Source organism: Lemur catta, chromosome 2 (genome assembly GCF_020740605.2).
Source record: "Lemur catta isolate mLemCat1 chromosome 2, mLemCat1.pri, whole genome shotgun sequence".
In the NCBI taxonomy this organism is placed as follows: domain Eukaryota; kingdom Metazoa; phylum Chordata; class Mammalia; order Primates; family Lemuridae; genus Lemur; species Lemur catta.
The window spans coordinates 51,800,778-51,817,821 of NC_059129.1; the positions used below are offsets into that span (position 1 = coordinate 51,800,778).

Below are 17,044 nucleotides of genomic sequence, written 5' to 3' on the forward strand. Positions count from 1 at the left end.
GTAATAGTTTAGGGGAGATGTTGAAGGAGCTTAAACAGAGGCAGTGGTGGTGGAGGTGAGAGATGGTCAAATTCAGGATATATTTTGGAGCTTAAGTAGTTTGCGTTTGTGTAGGATGAATGTTAATGGTGCTGGGGATTGCAGACAGAAACCAGAAATCAAGGCTAGCTTTTTTTTTTTTTTTTTTTTTTTTTATTAAGAGGCAGGGTCTTGCACTGTGTTGCCCAGACTGGAGTGCAGTGGCATCATCATAGCTTTGGGAGACCAAGACTGGAGGATCACTTGAGGGCAGGAGTTCGAGACCAGCCTGGGCAACATAGTGAGACCTCAACTCTACAAAAAAAAAAAATCCTTCCCCTACAAAAAAATGTAAAAAATGAGCCAGGTGTGTTGCCATGCACCTGTAGGCCCAGCTACTTACAAGGCTGAGGCAGGAGGATCCCTCGAGCCCAGGAATTTGAGGCTGCAGTGAGCTATGATTGTGCCATTGCACTGCAGCCTGGGTAACAGAGGCAGATCCTGTCTCTTTTTTTTTTTTTTTTGAGACAGAGTCTTGCTGTGTTGCCCGGGCTCGAATGAGTGCCATGGCGTCAGCCTAGCTCACAGCAACCTCAAACTCCTGGGCTTAAGCGATCCTACTGCCTCAGCCTCCCCAGTAACTGGGACTACAGGCATGTGTCACCATGCCCGGCTAATTTTTTCTATATATATTTTTTAGTTGGCCAGATAATTTCTTTCTATTTTTAGTAGAGACCGGGGTCTCACTCTTGCTGAGGCTGGTCTCGAACTCCTGACCTCGAGCAATCCACCGCCTTGGCCTCCCAGAGTGCTAGGATTACAGGCGTGAGCCACCGCGCCCGGCCCAGATCCTGTCTCTTAAAAAAAAAAGGACTGCATACCTCCTTGGGGTTTATTGTGACAGTTAACTAAGATAACATTCAGAAGACTCTGCCTTCCCTAAGGAGTAACTGCTGCCGTTATACCCTGAGCAGCCTGGGGTTTCCGAACTCAGGGCCCAGTGGGATATTAGAATTTCTTGGGGTTGGGTCCTTTGGTTTGCAGACCTGTTAATCAGCCATCACTGTTTCCTTCCTATTTCTCTAGCTGTGCCCACATGGCTGAAGAAGCCCCAAGACAGCCAGATGGAGGAGGGCAAACCAGGCTACTTGCATTGCCTGACCCAGGCCACACCAGAGCCCACGGTCATCTGGTACAGAAACCAGATGCTCATCTCAGAGGTGAGAAAGAGGACTTGCTGGTGGATGGGTGTGGGAATGCCCCCCTGTGCTTCTCCTCTGTGCTCCTCTCCATAGCTCCCTTTCCCCTGAGGCTGCCCCCAGGGAGATATGGGTGTGGGTTCAGGCTCTGAGACAGCTCTTGATGTCTCATATGCTGTAGGACTCGAGGTTCGAGGTCTCCAAGAATGGGACCTTGCGCATCAACAGTGTGGAGGTGTATGATGGGACGTGGTACCGCTGTGTGAGCAGCACCCCAGCTGGCAGCATCGAGGCCCAAGCCCGTGTCCAAGTGCTGGGTGAGCCAGCATGTCTGGGGAGAGTGCCTTGCCTGGCAGGGCAGGAGACGAAGGCGGCTGGGGGGTGGTGCTATCCAGCTTCCTCAATTCCTCCTCTTTTCGCCCACCTACGCACCCTCTACTGAAACAGAAAAGCTCAAGTTCACACCACCGCCCCAGCCGCAGCAGTGCATGGAGTTTGACAAGGAGGCTACGGTGCCCTGCTCAGCCACAGGCCGAGAGAAGCCCACCATTAAGTGGATACGGGCAGGTGGGTACTGTGCTGGCATGGGGTGGGGGCAGGCAGGGCTGCCCACTGTCCAGATGTGTGCGTGTCTGAGGGCCAGCTGAGTGCCCAGTGCCGTGCGAGGAAGTGTGGGATGGACAAGAAGTGTAGGGCTGATTTATAGTCCAGTTAGGAAGAAAAGAAAAAAGCCAGACACAAAAGGGATCAGATTACAGCACTGGACAACGTGTAAGATGACTCAAGGCAACAGAGATTGGCTTGATCCAGACAGTGCTATGAAATCTTCCCTTTCCCCTTTCCAAAATAGATTATCCTTTTCAACATAAAAGTAACATGGGCTCCTTTAGAAAATTTTGGGAGGAAAAAAATGCATAATCCCACCATTTATCATCTTTGGGTTTGTGTCCACTTCTTTTTCTATGCGTATCTTTTTCTTTTCACATAGCAGTTGTACATTCAGCTTCAGTTATTGAACTTGTATGATTGAGACATGCTTATTATAGAAATAGAAAATGTAGCTGAATATATGTATTTTTATATCGTTTTTAACTTAACATTATCAAACATTTCCCCATGTCTTTATATACTTTGCATAAATATTGGTTTTGATGATTATAATAATATTCCAGTGACTGGATTCGCTGTAATTTACTTTAACATTCTCTGAATGTTGGAGATCTGGGTTGTTAACACCCCCTCCCTTTTTTTATTGCTGCAATAAACATCTTTAAGCCAAAGTTTTTTTCTGGATTTAGGTTTAATTCCTTTGGGAAAGAGTCCCAGAAATGCAATAATTATGTATAAAAGGGTATGAACATTTTTACAATCCTTGATGCAAGTTGCCAATTTTTTTTTTTTTAAAGTTTGGACCAATTTTTACATTCCCACCAACAGTGAGAGCGAGAGAGCAGGATTGCAGTTTCTGAGGAGGAGGTGGCCTCTCTCTGCTCAGGTCTGGGGGATCTTTCTGGGGGAAGTGGGGCTTAAAAATGGATATTTTTTTTGCACACAATATTGCTTTATTTTATTTTATTTTTTGAGACAGAGTCTCACTCTGTTGCCTGGGCTAGAGTGCCATGGCGTCACGTAGCTCACAGCAACCTCAAACTCCTGGGCTCAAGCAATCCTCCTGCCTCAGCCTCCCGAGTAGCTGGGACTACAGGCATGCGCCACCATGCCTGGCTAATTTTTCTATATATATTTTTAGATGTCCATATAATTTCTTTCTATTTTTAGTAGAGACAGGGTCTCGCTCTTGCTCAGGCTGGTCTTGAACTCCTGAGCTCAAACAATCCACCTGCCTCGGCCTCCCAGAGTGCTAGGATTATAGGTGTGAGCCACCGCACCTGGCCTATTTTTAAAAATGTTTTAAGATAGAGTCTCACTTTTGTCCGGGGTGGTCTCCTGGACTCAAGTGACCCTCCTTTCTCAGCCTCTCTGGAGGCGGGGACTACATGTACGCCCGACTGCCTGGAAGGCTCTGCAGGGCAGCCGGCAGGGTAGAGACCGAGGAAGCCCAGCTCAGAGCTGCCGTCAGCAGCAGGTGGGGCCAGCAGGCTGTCTGGAGGAAGGACGCTTAGTGAATCCTGAATGCAAACCAGTTGCTCTTGGAAGATGCCTTCCTCTCAGAGTAGGTCTGAAGCCCAGGATGGTGGCCGAGCAGGAACAGGTTCTGGGAGCAAGGAGTGATGGGTTGTGGGATGAGAACGAGGCCAATTCTGGGCCCAGTCACAGTCCAGTTTGGCAGAGGTGGAGCGTTACACAAGGCAGTAGGAGGGGTGAGACTGAAAAATTGGAAAAGCAGTAAATAATGGGGGCCTTCCAACACCTGGCTTAGGAGTTTGGACTTTGCCTGTGAGTGGTCAGGAGCGGTGGCATGTTTTTGAGTAGAGGCGAGGGACTGAGGATATTGCCAGCCAGCCGTGTAACTCTGGTCCATCCCATCATTTCCCTTTGTTGCTCCTGCAGATGGGAGCAGTCTCCCCGAGTGGGTGACGGACAACGCCGGGACTCTGCACTTTGCCCGGGTGACTCGAGATGATGCTGGCAACTACACTTGCATTGCCTCCAATGGGCCACAGGGCCAGATCCGTGCCCACGTCCAACTCACTGTGGCAGGTGCGACCGTGGCAGAGCCCCGGGCCCAGGCTGGCAGGCCCTTTGGGGCAGCAGTCTGCACCTTGCCAACCCCTTTGCTCACCACTCCTTGTCCCTCCCTGGTCTCTTCCCATCCAGTTTTCATCACCTTCAAGGTGGAACCAGAGCGGACGACTGTGTACCAGGGCCACACAGCCCTGCTGCGGTGTGAGGCCCAAGGGGACCCCAAGCCACTCATTCAGTGGAAGGGCAAAGACCGCATCCTGGACCCCACCAAGCTGGGACCCAGGTAGGGCCACCTCTGTCCCACACCCACCCTGCCTTTCCTGTAGCCCTGTCTCCCCGGGAGCCAGCCAGGTAGACAGCACCTGGCCAGCGCTGTGGCTTCTCTTTCGGCAGGATGCACATCTTCCAGAATGGCTCCCTGGTGATCCACGACGTGGCCCCTGAGGACTCGGGCCGCTACACCTGCATTGCAGGCAACAGCTGCAACATCAAGCACACGGAGGCCCCCCTCTATGTCGTGGGTATGGGCTGGGGAGGGGCGTCCTGCACAGGACGTGGTGGAGTCAGACTTCTTTCTCACCTTGTACTCATCAGCGTTTGTACACAAAGGCGCTTAAACCATTTTTGTGGTAGGGGAGGGGATTCCTCTGTGTCTTAGATTCCTTGCTTAGAGCTGGGCTGTCTTTCATTTAACATTCTGTGCCTGGAGAGTGTGTGTGTGCGTGTGTGTTGGGGGCATGTTCTCTTCCTGCAATCCTTCCTCCCAGGTTTCCTGCAGCAGCCACACACATATGCCTGGGTGGGTGTGGATGAGATCAGGTCAGGGTGCAGCAGGACAAGGTTCCTTTGGCCTGGAGGCCCAGAGAGAATGATGTGCGAAGCAAAATGCCCTGCACTAGGCTTCTCCGATAACCAGCTCTCCTGGTCTGGCCTCTCCTGCTAACCAGCTCTCTGCCCTTGGGGGAGTTATTTCCCCTCGGGGACTTGTTTCTGCCTATGTAAGGTGAAGGTGGTTTAAATGAGAGGTTCTGAAACATTTTTGGTTTAGCAGCAGAATTGTTTTTCTAGAGAAAGTATTATGTGGAAGTTTAAACAGACAAAAATGAAGTGACAAGGCCCCTTGATTGAAGCCATTGGGGGAGCTGTGGAAGTTGGGGGATCTTGCCTGGTCTCCCCTTTGGTCTTTCTCCTTCAGTTCCCCTAATGACTCCTGGGACCTCTCTCTATAGCCATTGGAAGACCCTTCTACAGACATAAGCACTGTGCCAGGCAATGGCTGGGATTTCAAACCAGAAGTTCCCAAATGCTGCTTTCCAGGGCCTGACTCACAATATCAAGTCACTTTAGGAAGCTTGTTAGCAAATAATGTGGTTTTATGGTGGTGCCCTGACAGGTATCTTTTTTATTTGAGTCTCCTGTCTCGGGTTCTGATGCACAGCCAGCTTAGGAATCACTGGTTTTATCTTCTTCAGAGCCTTCCCTGTGACATTGGTGGGGCACCAGGACCTGCTAGCCCTTGTTAAAACCAGTAAAAGTGGTGACCCTCCCAGGTCTCAGTGTCTGGGAAGTTGTCATACGTGTGGGGTAGAAAGGGGGTTAGTAGAGAAGCTTTGGCAGCCCCTGGCCAGAGCCATCTGTGTGTCTCTCAGACAAGCCCGTGCTGGAGGAGTCGGAGGGCCCGGGCAGCTCTCTCCCCTACAAGATGATCCAGACCATCGGGCTGTCGGTGGGCGCCGCTGTGGCGTATATCATTGCCGTGCTGGGCCTCATGTTCTACTGCAAGAAGCGGTGCAAAGCCAAGCGCCTGCAGAAGCAGCCGGAGGGCGAAGAGCCAGAGATGGAGTGCCTCAATGGTGAGCCCTGCCCCCCTAGGCGGGAGGTGATTCCCCTGTGCAGGAGCTGGGTGCCCTCCTGCAGCCACGGGGGAGAGAGCTGTGGCACTCAGGAAATGGGTGGCTGGTGCTGGATCTTGGAGCTGGGGCTGCCCCACCCGGAGCTGGAAGCCTGGAATTGTCCAATTCCCAGGGCTTTGGCTTCTGAGCAGTCTGGCTTAAGACTTACTGGAGCCTCTTGGACCAGCTTCCTATGATTTCGTACCTTTTCTTCCTCTTAGCACTAAACCACAGATATAATTAGTATACGTATACACGTTTCTATTGCACACCTTGTCTCCCGCCATTAGTCTGGGAGCTCCCCCACGGGTAATCTGCTTCCCTCCTGTCAGCCGCTTCCTTGAGTGGGAGCTTCCTGGGGTATTGCTGGGTCTCTCCTATCAGCTTAGGTGTTCAGGAACAGGGGTTGGGTCTCCCTTGGTGTGATTTTGATTTTCCCTTTGTGCCTACTTTGAGCTTTGTCCAGTAGGAGGCCCCATGAAAGCAGAAATCTGTATGTAGGAATGGCGTTCAGGGACCAGCGATTCAGACTTCCGCAGTCTGTTCCATTTCACAGTTGTAATCGGCTGCATCAATAAGTGGTCTTGCGCTAAGGGATGCCCATTTCCCTCCGCCCCCAGCCCCATCAGTTCATCGATTGACGGACCCTTTGGTGTGGAACACTGTGATTAGACCCGGCTTAGCCAGAGTAGGGGACTGAGTGGGAGAACTGAGGTCCCCCTGGTGGCCAGAGTGTCAGGTCCCATCTTGATGCTCTCCTGTGCCCCTTCTTCCCAGGTGGGCCTTTGCAGAATGGGCAGCCCTCAGCAGAGATCCAAGAAGAAGTGGCCTTGACCAGCTTGGGCTCCGGCCCTGCAGCTGCCAACAAACGCCACAGCACGAGTGACAAGATGTACTTCCCTCGGGCCAGCCTGCAGCCCATCACCACGCTGGGTTTGTCGCCTTGACTGTAGCTTTCCCTGCTTAACTGCAGGCCACTGGTTCTGTCTTGAGGTTGGGTTACAGGCTGGCGGCTCTAAAGTCCCTGAAGCCTGGAATATTGGATGAGAGTAGGGCTCTCATCCAAAGTGTCCCCATTCACACACCCCAGACCAGATTTGTCATTCCTGTGTACTACCTATAGCATTATTTACTTGATAGTTTATTTGAATTGACCCCTTTTTTCTTTTTAAGTTAGCTTTGTTCTAGGAAAAAATGTGAGAAATTACGGGTTTGTGCTAGATAAATTTTTTCCCAGAATATATTCAAACATGTAACTATTAAGACATGTTTATCATGGGCCACCAAAAAATCTCACACAAACCACCCTTTGGAAAATGCTGGATATTAGTCCAACCCCTTTATTTTCCTGTTGGAGACACTGAAGGCCAGGGAGGGGCAGGAGTCACACAGCAGGTGCAGGGCTAGTGCCCAGCCCAGGTGCGTGGGATGGAGCGAAGACCACCCCCACGGCCCCCCACTGCAGGAGAGGCTGTGCACCTCCCCACGTCAGGGGCTTCCCCACTTGGGTGAAGGCAGCTGGCTGACCCACACTTGCACCTGCAGGGAAAAGCGACTTTGGGGAGGTGTTCCTGGCGAAGGCTCAGGGCTTGGAGGAGGGCGTGGCGGAGACCCTGGTGCTGGTGAAGAGCCTGCAGAGCAAGGACGAGCAGCAGCAGCTGGACTTCCGGAGAGAGTTCGAGATGTTTGGGAAACTGAACCATGCCAATGTGGTGCGGCTCCTGGGGCTGTGCCGGGAGGCCGAGCCCCACTACATGGTGCTGGAGTATGTGGACCTGGTATGCTGCGGGCAGGGGACCTAGGGGGCTCGGGCAGGGCAGTGTCTGATGGGGCTGGGGGCGAGGGCTGGAGCACCATGGAAACCTTGTCTTGTGTGGTCTGAACCTAGACTTCTACCTGCGTGCTGTTTCCACCTTGAGGTGCTCAGCTTCCTGGCCTCCCAGCTCTCTGATGCCTGCTTCTCCCTCGTCAGCACCCCTTCTTCCCTTTCTGTGTCTGGGGGTTGGTCCTGAGTCCTTCCGGGGCTTCTCGCTTGTGTTCTCACTCTGGTTTTCTTTGGTTTGTTATTTTTTTCCTCCCCGAGGCTTGTCCCCACTTGAAAATAAACTTAGCAGAACCCGGCTTTCCTTCTTCCCTTCCTGGCACCCCAGTACCACATGTGGCACAAGAGTTAGCACAGCCACCAGCCTTCTCCTCTCCGCTCAGGTTGTCATTCCCAGAGCTGCCCCTTCCTCTTCATTCCCCAGCTAGTCCAGGCTCTGATCCCCTTGGTCTTCAAGCTGCTGCTTCTCAATCCCTAGCTCTGGGGCAGAGGGGGGAGGGAGGAGTCATTCTCAGTCTTTCCATTAGCAAGTACTTTGCTTTATGCCGGTTTTTTGCTGCTGGTGCTCGCCTCTGTTCCTTTCTGTCTGTTACATTATAAACCCCTGGAGGACAGGGGTTTCCTCTCAGGATCCATGAGGACAAAGGATAGGGGGCTGTGTTTCCTCTTGGTTCACTGAGGGCAGGGGCTTTTTCACCCCACCTGTCTGGGGGTACCCCTGAGGGTAGGAATAACAGTTCTCTTTCTGACTGAGAGGGCTTCTAGGAGGCATCTCTTATATATTTTTTAGTTCCTGCATCTCCCGTGGACTTTCCCCACAGGAAGAGGGTCCAGGCTGGAGTGGGCATTCGGATCAGAGCTCACTGCCTCCCTGGGCAGGAACTGTGTGAGGACCTGCCTGGTTTGGTGCTGTAGACCCAGTGGCTGGGCTCTGACCTGACAGAGATGATTGGCTTTTCCCTTAGGGAGACCTCAAACAGTTCCTGAGGATTTCCAAGAGCAAGGATGAAAAATTGAAGTCACAGCCCCTCAGCACCAAGCAGAAGGTGAGGACAGGGAGGGAAGGAAGGAGGAAGAGCATCCCCAGGGTGGGCCAGGAGCAAGGGCAGTCGTAGAAATACAGGTGCCACTTATGGAGAGCTCCCTGTGGTCCAGGCCCTATGGTAAGTACTTCACATGTGTTATTTTAATTATCACAGTGGTCCTCTGAAATATATGTTACTATCCCCATTTTGTGGACAAAGAAATTGAGGCTTAGAGAGGTTAAGTGACCTGTCCCAGGTCATGTAGCCTGGAAGTGGCTTTGTAATGCTGTGTTGGGTTCACACACAAGAGCTGCTCTTGGCCCTTGCTCTGGAGCAGGAGCTTCCACTGAAGCAGGACACCTGCTCGCCTGCAGCGAGCCCGAGCCAGAGAAGCAGCAAGCAGCGGGAGCCTGGGGCTTGCTGCGCTGGGTGTGGCCGGGGTGTGTTTCTTCAGCTGCTGAGTGCCAAAGACCGTTCTGTGAATGGGCTGCCCAGGTTTCCTCTGCGGTCTTCACCTTTCACTCTCAGTTGGGCGGTGAGCTCCCCAGCATTTCCTTCCGGTTCTCCTCCTGCCTTCTGGGCAGAGGTTGTTCTGGGCACAGAGCCCTGGCTGGGGCCCCTTGGTGGAGCAGACCTCAGTTGAAACAGTGACGAAGGGAAAGCATGCCTGCTACCCCCCGCCACCCCAGCCCATGCCTTCCCAATGCCTGAGGTTTACTGCAGCCCAGCCTCTTCTTTCTTCCCTCGGGCTCTTCTGCCCACATCCACTCCCTCTCCCCTCTGAAATGGATCCACTTCCTTCCATGTGACTGGGCACTCTGCTTCCAAGCTGGCAGTGAATTGGAGCTTGGAGCAGGGTAGGCAGGGACTGCTAGGGCCCTCCCTCCCAGGGGACCATTCCTTGCCTTGTAGGCTGACCCAGGTCATAGCCTTTGGAGACAGAGCAAAAAGGGGTGGCTGGCTGATCAGTCAGGTGAATGGGACCCTGGCTGCCCCCTGATCTCTCTGGGGAAGCAGCTCTGTGCTCTTCAGGCTGGCCCCCTGCCATTACAAGTGAATTTACTGAGGCTCAGGCAGGGCAAGTGGCCTGGGCCCTTGACGGCATGCCTTACTTCCATCCCTGTGGAGCTGCAGGAACTGCCTGCAGTGGCAATAGAAGGGAAGCCACAGGGTGTGACATGCTACACCAGCTAGGTGGGATTTTAGGACCAAAGAGCTCACAAATTAGGACACTCAGAGAGCCAGCCAATTTTAACTGAGCCAGGTGTGGCCCTGAGGGCCCTTGGTAATGCAAAATTGAAACTGACAGGCATTCTGTCCTTGGGCTATTTCTGACCTAGCAGGGGAGATTAGGTGAATGGGTACGGTATGTGCCTTATAGACTTGTAAGACAAGGAAAGGGAGTGGGAGGCATAAATTAGAGATGTTGAAGACATCCATGTCCTTAGGTGGACAGACAGTTGTGGTTAACAAAGAAGGTTTCCTGGTAGAGAAAACCATTTGAGTTCAGTTCTTAAGGACAGGAAGTAGTTGAATGGCAGGAAGGGGATGGCTTCAGGAGAAATGGGAGTCAAGGTAGGTTTCTCTGGTTGGGACAGGACGTAGACTGGCTGACAGGAAGTCAGTTACCTCTGTCATGTGACCTCACGGACTATTTGACTGAAATTCTTCACCACCTTTGCTAAACATCTTTTCCATGCTTTTTTTTTGCCACAGCATCTTAAATTTGATGGGGAAGCTTTAATAAGTTGGGTCCCATACTCTCCAAGGACAATATTCTGCATCAGATGGAGAAGTTGCTTTTAAAAAGATGCAGATTTCTGGACCATAACTCAGAATGAGGGAATCAGAGTATTTGAAAGTGGAGAGCCTGAAGTTTTCAAACAAGCTTTCTAGTTGATTCTTAAGCTTGTTAAAGTTCAAGGAGCCCTGATGGAGACTAGTGGCTTTGAAACGTTTATTGACTAGGATCCCTTATAAGAAATGCATTTTAAGCTAGGTGAGGTGGTACATGCCTATAGTCCTAGCTACTCCTGAGCCCAGGAGTTTAAGGCCAGCCTATGAAACATAGTGACACCCGCATCTCTTAAAAAAAATGCATTTTACTCATGACTTAGTGTACACATGCACACACACACACATTCACATACAACTAAAATTAAAGTTTCACAACACTGAATTTGATGCACTTGATATTTCCTACTATGTTCTCTCTCTCTCTTTTTTTAATTTACTAAACTGGTTTAAAGACCCACGGGGGTCTTGGTCAGCAGTTTGAAAAGCATTGCTTCTGGCGATTCTGTGAAAATGAAAATTCTTGGGAAAGATGTACTAAACTTGTAGCTACTTTCTTGTGCCAATAATGTAGTCAGATACTCTGTCACTTTATAGTCTAGGACCTAGGGGAATGGAAGGAAGAAAAGTTAAGTATTTAAAGGGTGCCATAGTTGGTGTGGGTGGGCTGAGGGGAACCCCAGGAGGACTTCAGGATAGCAGTGGGATAGTGATAGAAATCAAAGACACGAGCCCTGGGTGTTAGTGTAATTGTAGGTAGTGCCTTTTAGAGTAGCTGATAAGTTGATGTCAGAGAACTGACAGCAGAGAACTGCAACCTGTGATTGCTCCGTGGGTCACCTGCAAGCCAATGACACGCTGAGGGGGTAGGGTCAGCTTAGCACACCTGATGGGCCATGCTTTATGCAGTCAGATCCCATGGCAGGAAACAGAATGCCCGTTGTAAGAAGAGCTCAGTTGTGTCACAGTGGGTTAGCCAGAACCTGGGCAAGCCCTTGGGGTATTAGAGTTGGGAAGGAAGGGGTAGGTCTAGTCTTTACCAAAGAACAGGTCTTTATAACAGTAGTTGAAAATTAATCCAGTGAATTTGATGGCATCTTGCCCAGTAGCAAGGAATCGCCTAATTGGCTTGGGTCTAACAGAATTCCCTTTTACTGTCCTCACTTAGCTAGTATTTCCAGGAGCACTGCCTCTCTAAAAAGATAGCAAGTTAGTCACCATGCCGTCCACCTTCTTCTGTTTTCCTTGACTAGCAGCAGATTGTTTAGCTTGTGAGTCAGATCAGGGAGAGCAGGCTGGGGAAAATTGCAAGTCTGATGAGGGCATGTTACCAAAGCCTTTGTCTCCCACTTACAGATAGGCTGGACAATGCCCTAAGGTATTATTATTATTATTATTATTTTTGAGACAGAGTCTCGCTCTTTTGCCCTGGCTAGATTGCCGTGGCATCAACCTAGCTCACAGCAACCTCAAACTCCTGGGCTCAAGTGATCCTCCTGCCTCAGCCTCCCGAGTAGCTGGGACTACAGGCATGTGCCACTATGCCCGGCTAATTTTTTTCTATGTATATTTTTAGCTGCCCAAATAATTTCTTTTTATTTTTAGTAGAGACGGGGTCTCGTTCTTGCTCAGGCTGGTCTCGAACTCCTGACCTTGAGTGATCCTCCCACCTCAGCCTCCCAGAGTGCTAGGATTACAGGCGTGAGCCACCATGCCCCGCCCTGCCCTAAGGTATTGAAGCCTGAAATAGAGTTGGCCCTATTTATGATGACCACTTCAGAGGTCATCTGGTCCTTTTACCACCAGTGGCACTTGGGGCATTCTAAGGATGGCACTACAGGGGTTATTTTTGTGTAGCCTCTACTTTTCCATGGAAACCCAGTGTCCTACCCTGTACCCTGGGGGGGCTTGATAATCCTGGCCAACCTATTCAGCCTGATCTTTTTTTTTGAGAGTCTCACTCTGTTGCCCTGGCTAGAGTTCAGTGGCATCATCATAGCTCTCTGCAACCTCAGACTCCTGGGCTCAAGCGATCCTCCTGCCTCAGCCTCCCAAGTAGCTGGTAGCTGGGACTACGGGCACGTGTCACCACGCCTGGCTAATTTTTTTAATATTTTGTAGAGACAGGGGTCTCAATATGTTGCTCAGGCTGGTCTCGAACTCCTGGCCTCAAGCAGGTCTCCTGCCTCGGCCTCGTAAAGTGCTAGCATTACAGGTGTGAGCCACCACGCTTGGCCCTGACCTCTTCTTTAACCCTCCTCACTGGTTAAACATGTTTGGTTGGAAATTCTCCAGAGATTTTGTGTTTTCGCTTTTGATAAAGAAATATACCAAGAAGAGATTTTTTTCCATCTTTAGTGGTGTCCTCCATTCAGCACCTCTGTGTCAGTGCAGTACCAGTCAATACACTGGGTGTGAAGATAGGTCTGGTCTGGCAGTGGTTTAGATCAGTGCTCTCTAATAGAGCTTCCTGTGATGATGGAAATGTTCCATATCTGTGCATGGCAATATGATCATCACTAGCCTCGCATGGCTATTGTGCACTTGGAATGTGGCTAGAGCAACTAACAAACTGAAATTTAAGTTTTATTGTTTTAGTCAACTTGAATTTATTTATTTATTTATCTAAATTAACTTTTTTTTTTTTTTTTTTTTTGAGACAGAATCTTTCTCTGTCGCCCTAGGGTACAGTGGAGTCATCATAGCTCACTGTAACCTCCAACTCCTGGGCTTAAGCAATCCTCTTGCCTCAGCCTCCCGAGTGCTGGGACTACAGGTGCAAGCTATCATGCCCACCTTAATTTTTACTATTTTTAGTAGAGATGAGGTCTCACTCTTGCTCAGGCTGGTCTCGAACTCTTGACCTCAAGCCATCCTCCTGCCTTGGCCTCCCAGAGTGCTAGGACTATAGGCAAGCCACCCTGCCTGGCCTTTAATAACTTAAATTTAAATAGCCACATAGGGTTAGTGACTACCCTATTGACAGCACAAATTTATACCACTGTTGTTGGGTTTTGTTTTGTTTTGTTTTGAGACAGGGTCCCACTCTGTCTCACAGGCTACAGTGCAGTAGCCTGATCATAGCTCCTGGGCTGAAGCAATGTTCTTGCCTCAGCCGCATGAGTAGTTGGAACTACAGGCATGGGCTACCACACCTGGCTAATTTAACAAAAACATTTTAAAAAAAAATATTTAGAGATGGGGTCTTGCTATGTTGCCTAGGCTGATCTTGAACTCCTGGCCTCAAGCTATCCTCCCACCTCGGCTTCCTAAAATGCTGGGATTATAGGCATGAGTCACCATGTCTGGCCTAGATCATTGTTTTTCAAACTTTTTTGACTGAAACACACAGTAGCAAAAAGTGCACTTTACATCACAATCCAACACACACACATATATATTTTAAAAAATGAAAAGTTTCATGAATGATACCCTAACTATGTGTATAATACATATACTCTGATATTTTCTATTCCATTTCTTTCTTATTTTTTTTTTTAATGCTGATTGAGATTCACTAATTTGGTTTCATGGCATACTACCAGGTTGTGATCATAGTTAGCAAACTATCAGCGGAGGCAGTGGGGCGCACAGGGCTGCCACTGGCCGGTGCATAAGAAAGCTGAGGAAAAGCCTTTGAGTAACCTGGCCCAGGATCCCACAGCACAGTGTTCAGCGGGTTCTACTGTGATACGTTCCATTGGCAAGCTACAATAGTGGGGCCAAATGACAGTCCCTATCAGGTTGGAGTATTTTTCTTTACAATTCATTTCCCACCAGATTACCCCTTCAAACCACCCAAGGTTGCATTTACAATAAGAATTTATCATCCAAATATTAATAGGAATGGAATTTGTCCTGATAATTCTATAATCACAGTAGTCTCCAACACTATTTCAAAAGTACTCTTGGCTTTCTCTTCTCTGTTGTGGGATCCCAATCCATTGCTCAGATCTATGAAACAGAGAAAAGTACAACAGAATAGCTCAGGAATGGACTGAGAAGCATGTGATGTAATTAAAGAAATTATTGGCTAACCTCTACAAATACAGGGGAACTCAGAGAAAGTCCTTTTGATTTCCATTTGACTGCTTTCTGTGAGCCCATACCTCATCTTCCACTGTGCACCTTTACCTGACACAGCAGTGCTGTGTATTGTACATACTTGGAAGAACAAACTAGAAGAACTGTGCTTCTGTACAAGTTTGGTCTCCTAGCAGAGAAATATGTGCATGTGACAAGCCAGTTATCCAGGTATAACCTAAGGATGAGACTAAAAGCTTTCCTTGTTGACTGAAATTTGGATAACAAGCAAGGTGCGAGGGGTGGTAGGTATGGTGGGTGCTTGGATGGGGAAGAAAAGCTCCATGGACTGACTAGCAGGAGATTGTTTTTAAGTAGAATCCATTTAAAAACAGGAAAAGCAAGGTGACGAAAATGAAGCTGTTTCTGCGTTTATTTCACTCTGAAGGACCTATATCTTAGGTGAAAGTTACGACCGACCAGATTAAACTCTACCCCACATTCTACATTTTAAGGTCTAAGTTTAGCTGGTCAGTATTTAAATGGATTAGAGCAGTTAGTACATAAAGTGTGATGGGCTTTGTTCTCAAGCCTTCAACATCTCCCCACTCTTTCAACCTTCAACCTTGCAGCTCCTCTTTCCTTCTCCCACATTCTTTGGTTCGTATGTGGTTTCTCAGTCAATACATAGCTAAAAGCTCTTATTTTTTCTTATATTTTTAACTGCTTAGGTCTATTTGGATGTAAGGATGAAAATTCATTTGATGGAAATTGTTGTGTATATTTAAGCTCCTCTAGAGCTTGTACATTCAAGAATGATTAATCTTTGTAATAAACTGATTGCTTCAGTCATGACACACACACACACACACACACACATACATACATATATGTAATGCCTCACATTTCAGAGTATCTGGGACTATGGCACATGCCACCGTGCCTGGCTTCATTTCAATTAATATTTGTTCAATGCATTAATATATACTTTTAAAATGTTAATATAATTACATTTTATATTTAATGTATAATATAATACATTCATATGGCTCAAAATTCAAAAAAGAGTATCAGTGAAATATCTCTCCAGCTCTCTTGTACATGGAAAATAGGCATTATTTTGTAGAGCCGGTGTTATTTATATTCTGTGACCCATTCCTAGGTATCTAGAGAAACTCATACATGTGTACACCTATAAAAATGTTTATAGCAGCACTTTTCTCAATAGCCCAAACTGGAAAGAATCCAAATATCTGTTGGTATAAGAATGATTAAAATATGGTATATTCATAATGAAAAACAGACGAAGCACAATGATTAAAATTTCTGGGGGGCTAGCATTGTTGGGTTGTGTTTTTTTCACAATTAAAAAAAATGTAAGCCAAAAGTTTCCCTACTTCTCCCTTCCTTGGAGGCAACTGGTCACGTGTGTCTGTGTACCTTCATACACACACACACACACACACACACACACACACACACACACGTGCGCACGCACATTTTTTTATACATCTAGTAGAAAATACAGAGTTTTGAAGTGAAATAAAAAGAACTGATAAAGATGTAAGCTATGATTTCTGCCCAGTCATTTTTCATTCAACAAGTGGTTACTTTGTAGGTCCCCAGCCCCATGTGCCACTCACTTATCTAGCACCTGCTGCACGTCAGAGTGGTGTTAAGCACTTTATTTCATTTAATTCAGTCTTCAACAACCCAGGGAGGTAAAGTGATTACTCCCATTCTACAGAGAAGGAAGCTGAGGCTGTTGTGCTTCTGGGCTTCCTAATAGCTTTGGGACCCCACCAAGGGTTGTGGTGAAGGTGGTCACCTTGACCCCTCGTCCTGGGCTGCTCTGACAGGCCCCTTTCTCTCTCCAGGTGGCCCTGTGCACCCAGGTGGCCCTGGGTATGGAGCACTTGTCCAACAACCGCTTTGTGCATAAGGACTTGGCCGCTCGCAACTGCCTGGTTAGCGCCCAGAGACAGGTGAAGGTGTCGGCCCTGGGCCTCAGCAAGGATGTATACAACAGGTAGAAGGGCATCGGTGGGATGGGGGTCTCCCCACTCCTTCCTAGAGGGCAGATAAAGTTTGGGGGGTGTGGAAAAGGGCTTAGTGCATGCTTAGTACAAAGCTGGAGGGGCAGAGCCTTCTCAGCCATGGGCCAGAAGTCCCTGATAGTTGTAAATTTTGTCTAGTGATAAAATATTATGAACCTTTTTTTTATAAGAAGGCAAACTTGGTAACAGTTTATATATAGTTTAACTATTCGTATGGATCCCTCTGTAACTTCCTGAATTCAGTAATTATTTGGATGCCCAAGACTTAAAGCTCAGCACTCATGGTCAAAGATAGTTCTGCAGTGCCTACACTTGCTACATAGTGCCTCCCAGGAACTTCCTTTTGAGTCACCCTAGTCCCAAGTCACCCTTGTTTGTCTGACTGTTGCTTTAGTCATGAATGGTTTATCACTAATAAAGCTCTTTCCATTTAATGAGTTCTTGTTTTTCACATTTTTAAACCAATATAGAATGTATGTATGATTATTAGCTTTTTTTCTATTAACATTTAGGCAGTTTGATCCTTAATGGAATTTTTAAACCATCAAACCCCATGTGGGTGCCTCTA

General features: G+C 48.4%; 1 protein-coding gene and 1 pseudogene across 1 annotated transcript in view; both read left to right on the top strand.

The window, feature by feature from the left end:
• The window catches only part of PTK7 (protein tyrosine kinase 7 (inactive)), a 58,992-nt gene that overhangs the window by 39,816 nt on the left and 2,132 nt on the right, over positions 1–17,044 (top strand). The window contains exons 8-18 of the mRNA XM_045542002.1: positions 1,105–1,238; positions 1,399–1,534; positions 1,665–1,784; positions 3,729–3,878; positions 3,996–4,146; positions 4,257–4,384; positions 5,513–5,716; positions 6,533–6,688; positions 7,301–7,533; positions 8,543–8,623; positions 16,297–16,448. Coding sequence (XP_045397958.1) covers positions 1,105–1,238; positions 1,399–1,534; positions 1,665–1,784; positions 3,729–3,878; positions 3,996–4,146; positions 4,257–4,384; positions 5,513–5,716; positions 6,533–6,688; positions 7,301–7,533; positions 8,543–8,623; positions 16,297–16,448 — 1,645 coding nt within the window. The remainder of the gene's footprint in view (positions 1–1,104; positions 1,239–1,398; positions 1,535–1,664; positions 1,785–3,728; positions 3,879–3,995; positions 4,147–4,256; positions 4,385–5,512; positions 5,717–6,532; positions 6,689–7,300; positions 7,534–8,542; positions 8,624–16,296; positions 16,449–17,044) is intronic.
• On the top strand, positions 8,710–15,346 carry LOC123633484 (annotated as a pseudogene).